A 9,125-nucleotide genomic window follows, 5' to 3' on the forward strand; every position below is an offset into this window, starting at 1 on the left:
TTCAGGGAACATTGAAAGCTAATCAATAGCCCCTCCAGAATCGGAGAAATCGAGGTTTCAGCCCCCCACCCCTGCTTCCAGAAAGGTAGGCCTGAAAAGGGTGGATGGGGGAACATCATTCAGTTGGGCATAACTTTGCAGTGCAAGGCCGTAGAGAAGTGAGGAAGGACTCCTTGGAAAGAGGAGGGTGGGGGCTTCAAGTTCTCTATTAGGCACCTGGGCCTTTGGGGCCCTTGGAAGGGCCAGACTCACTTTAATTTGTTGAAGGTTTTATGACAGCTATTGCAAGGTGCTAGCGTCCTTGGCTCAATGCAATGCCCTTCCTGGGGACCCACAATTATGAGACTGGTACAGTTGAACAGGGGGGACTCTGAAGTGTATGCGGTTTAAATTCGGCATCACTGACCCATTTGTAAGCGGAGAAACACCCCTTGAATATTATCAATCACAGGCGGCATAAAGCCCCAGGAGGCTTATACCTGGATACCCTATATTCATCATCTCATATCTCAGGCCCCCTTAGTCCTCCAGGCTTTATAGAGGGGTCATAATTTAAAGGAGAGTCCCAGCTCTTTCAGGGTACCACTGGAATTGTAATAGAATCAGGAGAGCAAGAGATATCGACATTCATATCGTCCTATTACGTCTTAAGGCCTTACCGACACAACTGCACATGCTAGAGGCATTTTCTTGCTGTTATGGGTCCAAGAGTATCCCAGACTCTGGCTTTGGCCTTAAACTTTAGCAGACAATCTCAGCTTTCAGGGGACATTGAAAGCTAATCAATAGCCCCTCCAGAATCGGAGAAATCGAGGTTTCAGCCCCCCCACCCCTGCTTCCAGAAAGGTAGGCCTGAAAAGGGTGGATGGGGAAACATCATTCAGTTGGGCATAACTCTGCAGTGCAAGGCCGTAGAGAAGCGAGGAAGGACTCCTTGGAAAGAGGAGGGTGGGGGCTTCAAGTTGTCTATTAGGCACCTGGGCCTTTGGGGCCCTTGGAAGGGCCAGACTCACTTTAAGTTGTTGAAGGTTTTATGAGAGCTATTGCAAGGTGCTAGCGCCCTTGGCTCAATGCACTGTCCTTCCTGGGGACCCACAATTATGAGACTGGTACAGTTGAACAGGGTGGACTCTGAAGTGTATGCGGTTTAAATTTGGCATCACTGACCCATTTGTAAGCGGAGAAACACCCCTTCAAAATTATCAATCACAGGCGGCATAAAGCCCCAGGAGGCTTATACCTGGAAACCCTATATTCATCATCTCATATGTCAGGCCCCCTTAGTCCCCTAGGCTATATAGAGGGGTCATAATTTAAAGGAGAGTCTCAGCTTTTCAGGGTACCACTGGAATTGTAATAGACCCAGAAGAGCAAGAGATATCGACATTCATATCGTCCTATTACGTCCTAAGGCCTTACCGACAAAACTGCACATGCTAGAGGCATTTTCTTGCTCTTGTGGGTCCAAGAGTATCCCAGACTCTGGCTTTGGCCTTAACCTTTAGCAGATAATCTCAGCTTTCAGGGGACATTGAAAGCTAATCAATAGCCCCTCCAGAATCGGAGAAACCGAGGTTTCAGCCCCCCACCCCTGCTTCCAGAAAGGTAGGCCTGAAAAGGGTGGATGGGGGAACATCATTCAGTTGGGCATAACTCTGCAGTGCAAGGCCGTAGAGAAGCGAGGAAGGACTCCTTGGAAAGAGGAGGGTGGGGGCTTCAAGTTCTCTATTAGGCACCTGGGCCTTTTGGGGCCCTTGGAAGGGCCAGACTCACTTTAAGTTGTTGAAGGTTTTATGAGAGCTATTGCAAGGTGCTAGCGCCCTTGGCTCAATGCAGTGTCCTTCCTGGGGACCCACAATTATGAGACTGGTACAGTTGAACAGGGGGGACTCTGAAGTGTATGCGGTTTAAATTTGGCATCACTGACCCATTTGTAAGCGGAGAAACACCCCTTCAAAATTATCAATCACAGGCGGCATAAAGCCCCAGGAGGCTGATACCTGGATACCCTATATTCATCATTTCATATCTCAGGCCCCCTTAGTCCCCTAGGCTATATAGAGGGGTCATAATTTAAAGGAGAGTCCCAGCTCTTTCAGGGTAGCACTGGAATTGTAATAAACCCAGGAGAGCAAGAGATATCGACATTCATATCGTCCTATTACGTTTTAAGGCCTTACCGACAAAACTGCACATGCTAGAGGCATTTTCTTGCTCTTATGGGTCCAAGAGTATCCCAGACTCTGGCTTTGGCCTTAAACTTTAGCAGACAATCCCATCTTTCAGGGAACATTGAAAGCTAATCAATAGCCCCTCCAGAATCGGAGAAAACGAGGTTTCAGCCCCCCACCCCTGCTTCCAGAAAGGTAGGCCTGAAAAGGGTGGATGGGGGAACATCATTCAGTTGGGCATAACTCTACAGTGCAAGGCCGTAGAGAAGCGAGGAAGGACTCCTTGGAAAGAGGAGGGTGGGGGCTTCAAGTTCTCTATTAGGCACCTGGGCCTTTGGGGCCCTTGGAAGGGCCAGACTCACTTTAAGTTGTTGAAGGTTTTATGAGAGCTATTGCAAGGTGCTAGCGCCCTTGGCTCAATGCAATGCCCTTCCTGGGGACCCACAATTATGAGACTGGTACAGTTGAACAGGGGGGACTCTGAAGTGTATGCGGTTTAAATTCGGCATCACTGACCCATTTGTAAGCGGAGAAACACCCCTTGAATATTATCAATCACAGGCGGCATAAAGCCCCAGGAGGCTTATACCTGGATACCCTATATTCATCATCTCATATCTCAGGCCCCCTTAGTCCTCCAGGCTTTATAGAGGGGTCATAATTTAAAGGAGAGTCTCAGCTCTTTCAGGGTACCACTGGAATTGTAATAAACCCAGGAGAGCAAGAGATATCGACATTCATATCGTCCTATTACGTCTTAAGGCCTTACCGACAAAACTGCACATGCTAGAGGCATTTTCTTGCTGTTATGGGTCCAAGAGTATCCCAGACTCTGGCTTTGGCCTTAAACTTTAGCAGACAATCTCAGCTTTCAGGGGACATTGAAAGCTAATCAATAGCCCCTCCAGAATCGGAGAAATCGAGGTTTCAGCCACCCACCCCTGCTTCCAGAAAGGTAGGCCTGAAAAGGGTGGATGGGGGAACATCATTCAGTTGGGCATAACTTTGCAGTGCAAGGCCGTAGAGAAGTGAGGAAGGATTCCTTGGAAAGAGGAGGGTGGGGGCTTCAAGTTCTCTATTAGGCACCTGGCCCTTTGGGGCCCTTGGAAGGGCCAGACTCACTTTAGGTTGTTGAAGGTTTTATGAGAGCTATTGCAAGGTACTAGCGCCCTTGGCTCAATGCAGTGCCCTTCCTGGGGACCCACAATTATGAGACTGGTACAGTTGAACAGGGGGGACTCTGAAGTGTATGCGGTTAAAATTTGGCATCACTGACCCATTTGTAAGCGGAAAAACACCCCTTCAAAATTATCAATCACAGGCGGCATAAAGCCCCAGGAGGCTTATACCTGGATACCCTATATTCATCATCTCATATGTCAGGCCCCCTTAGTCCCCTAGGCTATATAGAGGGGTCATAATTTAAAGGAGAGTCTCAGCTTTTCAGGGTACCACTGGAATTGTAATAGACCCAGGAGAGCAAGAGATATCGACATTCATATTGTCCTATTACGTCCTAAGGCCTTACCGACAAAACTGCACATGCTAGAGGCATTTTCTTGCTCTTATGGGTCCAAGAGTATCCCAGACTCTGGCTTTGGCCTTAACCTTTAGCAGATAATCTCAGCTTTCAGGTGACATTGAAAGCTAATCAATAGCCCCTCTAGAATCGGAGAAATCGAGGTTTCAGCCCTCCCACCCCTGCTTCCAGAAAGGTAGGCCTGAAAAGGGTGGATGGGGAAACATCATTCAGTTGGGCATAACTCTACAGTGCAAGGCCGTAGAGAAGCGAGGAAGGACTCCTTGGAAAGAGGAGGGTGGGGGCTTCAAGTTCTCTATTAGGCACCTGGGCCTTTGGGGCCCTTGGAAGGGCCAGACTCACTTTAAGTTGTTGAAGGTTTTATGAGAGCTATTGCAAGGTGCTAGCGCCCTTGGCTCAATGCAGTGTCCTTCCTGGGGACCCACAATTATGAGACTGGTACAGTTGAACAGGGGGGACTCTGAAGTGTATGCGGTTTAAATTTGGCATCACTGACCCATTTGTAAGCGGAGAAACACCCCTTCAAAATTATCAATCACAGGCGGCATAAAGCCCCAGGAGGCTGATACCTGGATACCCTATATTCATCATTTCATATCTCAGGCCCCCTTAGTCCCCTAGGCTATATAAACTAAGAGAACTGGGTCTCTGTAACAAAACAATATTTAATTATCTAAGAAATTTGAGGAGATTTATTGGTTATAAAACAACAGCCACCAATGTGGCAGCAAATGATCCACCGCTCTTTCAAGCCTGCGTCCATTTTCTCAACGTAACGAATGCAATTTGGAAAAAACTGAGCAAAGGCGTATCAAAGGAAAGGGTCGTCAAAAGGTGAGATCAATAAACATGAATGACATTTAGGTTTTGACTTTATAGTATTCTTGCTACACTAATTTGTGACTTTTCAATTTACTTCATTTTTAATCCACATTTTTCTTATATGATCTGCAGGTTTAACACATTGACGACAGATTCCTTGCAGCCAGAGGACTGCCGCCGGCTACTGGAGGTTGCAAAACCAGAATTTTTGAATTGCATCCATCGTGCTTCTACTGCTAAAACACTAACTGTCAAACATCAGCTCAACATTCTCTACTACCTGGAGGCTTTGCTCATTCTGAAACATCTGCAAAGACCTGGAGTGGTTGCTAATATGACTGTAAGTACTATTGGATGTTGATGACTTAAACTTTAAAATATAAAAGTGGTCTTTAATGTTGATGTTATATCTTCATATTCCTAGGTTGAGGAATGGCACAAGAGGGTTCCTCACAACTTCACATCGGAGGGAACCTCTGAAAAGCTTGTTGTTGTAGGAGTGAAGCATCACAAAACTGCTACACAAGTGGCCACATTCGCACTCACAGAAGAAGAAGAAAGGGTGTGTTATTAGATCAAAGTTACAGATTGAGTTACTATATGGAGAATTCTTGCTGTACTGATTATTAACAGATCTTTATTTTTCCCTAGTGGTTCGACACTTATTACACCAAAGTTCGACCTTCCATGATAAACGAAGATGCACCCGAGGAAACGTTTTTTATATCGACATCGGGATTGAAAATTTACAATGTTTCTGTCTATCTTCGCCGTTTTCATAATCTGTAAGTGCAGTCTGGTAGATAATAGACGTTCGTACAGTACTAATAGTGCAGTTCATGGCAGCAGTAATGTTCTACCTACACTTTACATTGATGATCTTATTATACACAATGTATAAAGTGGTATTACACATCTACATATGTTTAGTTGCACTATATATAACAATACACAATACAACATACTGTCACCAGCTGCTGATCAGAAACCTGCACATTATCTGCCCCAACACATAACACAGCCCTGTACATAGTGACATTAGCACATACCGAGCAGTCCAGTACAGTCCTTGTAACATACTCGGCACATAATCAGTGGATAATTGGCCTCACTGACTGTCCAGCTTGTAGTTATATATATTAGTTTATTATTTGTATTTACTCTGTGTCAGTGTTGCACTCCCTATGTCACTGCCTGCACACCTTTATTTGTTGTAAACACTAATATATCTTTCTATCTAACACTTCTTAGGCATAAGCTGCCAAATGTGACCAGTCAGATGGCTCGGCAGGCCTGTGAGACTTGGACATTAGCTGAGTACTCCGATATTGAGAAGTGTCTCATCTCCAATTATTTGTCACACAGTATTTTGTCTGCAAACAGTCATTACAGGCAGAATACTTTGCATAATATATGTCATGGCTCAATATTGGTGAGAGATATTGGAAAGCGAAGTGACCCAGAGGAGACCAGACCAAGCAGTTCAAGGTGAGTCCCTTCTGTTTCCTGACATCAGTACATTCTCCATGGCTGCACCTTTTATCTCCTGTGTCTAAATCGCGTTTGTTATAATTCACTATTTCTTCCGTCATTTTCACTATACATCTCCGGTTCTGTTTCCAAACAGGGAAGGTCTTCAAGCCTCTGTAGGGACACCGAGGAAAGACGCCTTCCAGAAGCTGCTGGGAGAGTTCCCTGTAACACTCGAGGGACGTGTGCCAAAGTCACGTGACTGCAGACGCATATCACCGTCACATTGGCATTACTGCAGAAAGCAATGGAGAGACCGGCAGCATAAGATCAGAGTAAAGCATGTGATCAGTAAGTATAACTACAGGACATTATCAGATTTGTAGGTGATTAGCTTCAAACAAATGTACATGGTGTTGCACATGTGTGCTTGTCTAACCCATTACAACACGTAATACAAACTAATGTTTAGTTTTTTTTTATTATTCCACAGGAGCCTTTCCTGCAAGGAGACCATCAGTTACCACCTTGACCCAGTACATTCAGGAAAAGAAATGGAAACATAAGGATACTGAGGTCAATCTCCTGGTAGAGGCCTGGAAGCCAAAGTCGATGAAGCACTGGAAAGACTGTAAGGTCCTTGGAGACGATACCCATTTGCAACATTGGAAAGGACTAAAATGTTGCACAGATGCAGAAAGCAGAGTCAGGAGAGTCACAACACGGAGAGTTTTCTTGAAGGGTGAAGTTATCTGTGACTTACATGGGGACAAAATGAGTGGCAGAGAAGGAAGAATAATGAAAACAACTGAAGAGGGCTCTAAGGCCCTTTTTTTTTTACAAAGACCCTAAAGGCAAATCATGGTGCATCAACACAGCATGTTCATGTCACACAGAGCCTCTGTTACACTTCATGCAGAGAAGTCGCAAGAATTTTAATGTTTTCACATCATACTCTAAGAAATTTGGAGTTCTCCTGGTAGCTGCAAAAGACATTCCTGCTAAGCATGAGCTAAAGTATAGTGTTGAATAATAATAGTGGACATTGGCCAGCTGCCCCATTTGTTCTGATTATTTTGCTCTGTTTGCATATGTTTAACATTTTTATTATCTGTTATTGTTAATAATGTATTAAAAAATAAAGAGATTTTCACCCGAACTGACTTATTCTTTGAGCACATAAACTAAAGTAAAGAATCTTGATATCCCGCAGCTTTTCAGATATTGCAGAGAAACATCACGTTTATTAAAGCTGATATAGTTGTTTAACATACCTGAAAAGATCATATCTGTCCCTGATGAATAATATAATAGGTAAAATAATCATGTACGATTGTAAAAAAAAATCTCTCTAAACCATATTTGTGTTTCAGAATATCCTGGGGTGTTGAGACACAAGATGATTGTTGTCAGTTTACACAGGGAGCTGCACCGTTCTATTCTGTGCTATTCTGTCACCCCCCTTCATGGAGAGTTGTTAGGGTGTCCCCGCATAGGCCTGGACCAGGTATGAGTGTCCAGGTGGGTGAGTTTCTAAAGCACCCTGCCAAGCTGTTGGTAAAGGACTTTGTATAATAAAATAGGGATCTGCACCCTTCCATCACTCTGGCTTTTCACAGATATCTGTGCCAGCATGGCACGATCATGTAATAGGTAAATTTTTGATTTTTATACATAAAATCATATCGAAAGAATTTCTTTGGATGTAAAAGAATTCATATCATTGTATGAATTCATATCTTTGTATGAATTCATATATTTGTAAGAATTCATATCTTTGTATGAATTCATATATTTGTAAGAATTCATATCTTTGTATGAATTCATATCTTTGTATGTCCTTTACCGACAGCTTGGCATGGTGTTTTAGATATGTTTTTTTAGACATAAAATCATATCGAACGAATTTCTAAGGATGTAAAAGAATGCATATCATTGTATGAATTCATATCTTTGTATGAATTCATATATTTGTAAGAATTCATATCTTTGTATGAATTCATATCTTTGTATGTCCTTTACCGACAGCTTGGCATGGTGTTTTAGATATGTTTTTTATACATAAAATCCTATTGCAACAGGATGTAAAAGAATTCATATCATTGTATGAATTCATATATTTGTATGAATTCATATATTTGTAAGAATTCATATCTTTGTATGAATTCATATCTTTGTATGTCCTTTACCGACAGCTTGGCATGGTGTTTTAGATATGTTTTTTTAGACATAAAATCATATCGAACGAATTTCTAAGGATGTAAAAGAATGCATATCATTGTATGAATTCATATCTTTGTATGAATTCATATATTTGTAAGAATTCATATCTTTGTATGAATTCATATCTTTGTATGTCCTTTACCGACAGCTTGGCATGGTGTTTTAGATATGTTTTTTATACATAAAATCCTATTGCAACAGGATGTAAAAGAATTTATATCATTGTATGAATTCATATCTTTGTATGAATTCATATATTTGTAAGAATTCATATCTTTGTATGAATTCATATCTTTGTATGTCCTTTACCGACAGCTTGGCATGGTGTTTTAGATATGTTTTTTTAGACATAAAATCATATCGAACGAATTTCTAAGGATGTAAAAGAATGCATATCATTGTATGAATTCATATCTTTGTATGAATTCATATATTTGTAAGAATTCATATCTTTGTATGAATTCATATCTTTGTATGTCCTTTACCGACAGCTTGGCATGGTGTTTTAGATATGTTTTTTATACATAAAATCCTATTGCAACAGGATGTAAAAGAATGCATATCATTGTATGAATTCATATCTTTGTATGAATTCATATATTTGTAAGAATTCATATCTTTGTATGAATTCATATCTTTGTATGTCCTTTACCGACAGCTTGGCATGGTGTTTTAGATATGTTTTTTATACATAAAATCCTATTGCAACAGGATGTAAAAGAATTTATATCATTGTATGAATTCATATCTTTGTATGAATTCATATATTTGTAAGAATTCATATCTTTGTATGAATTCATATCTTTGTATGTCCTTTACCGACAGCTTGGCATGGTGTTTTAGATATGTTTTTTATACATAAAATCCTATTGCAACAGGATGTAAAAGAATTCATATCA

At 41.7% G+C, this 9,125-nt stretch overlaps 1 protein-coding gene across 1 annotated transcript in view; it reads left to right on the forward strand.

The window, feature by feature from the left end:
* Positions 1-4,334: 4,334 nt before the first annotated feature.
* The window catches only part of LOC142112135 (uncharacterized), a 5,576-nt gene continuing 785 nt past the window's right edge, over positions 4,335-9,125 (forward strand). The window contains exons 1-7 of the mRNA XM_075193968.1: positions 4,335-4,545; positions 4,666-4,873; positions 4,958-5,095; positions 5,185-5,318; positions 5,785-6,021; positions 6,161-6,354; positions 6,497-6,745. Coding sequence (XP_075050069.1) covers positions 4,868-4,873; positions 4,958-5,095; positions 5,185-5,318; positions 5,785-6,021; positions 6,161-6,354; positions 6,497-6,745 — 958 coding nt within the window. The 5' untranslated portion in view covers positions 4,335-4,545; positions 4,666-4,867. The remainder of the gene's footprint in view (positions 4,546-4,665; positions 4,874-4,957; positions 5,096-5,184; positions 5,319-5,784; positions 6,022-6,160; positions 6,355-6,496; positions 6,746-9,125) is intronic.

This window comes from Mixophyes fleayi, unplaced genomic scaffold (assembly GCF_038048845.1).
Source record: "Mixophyes fleayi isolate aMixFle1 unplaced genomic scaffold, aMixFle1.hap1 Scaffold_100, whole genome shotgun sequence".
NCBI classification, from domain to species: domain Eukaryota; kingdom Metazoa; phylum Chordata; class Amphibia; order Anura; family Limnodynastidae; genus Mixophyes; species Mixophyes fleayi.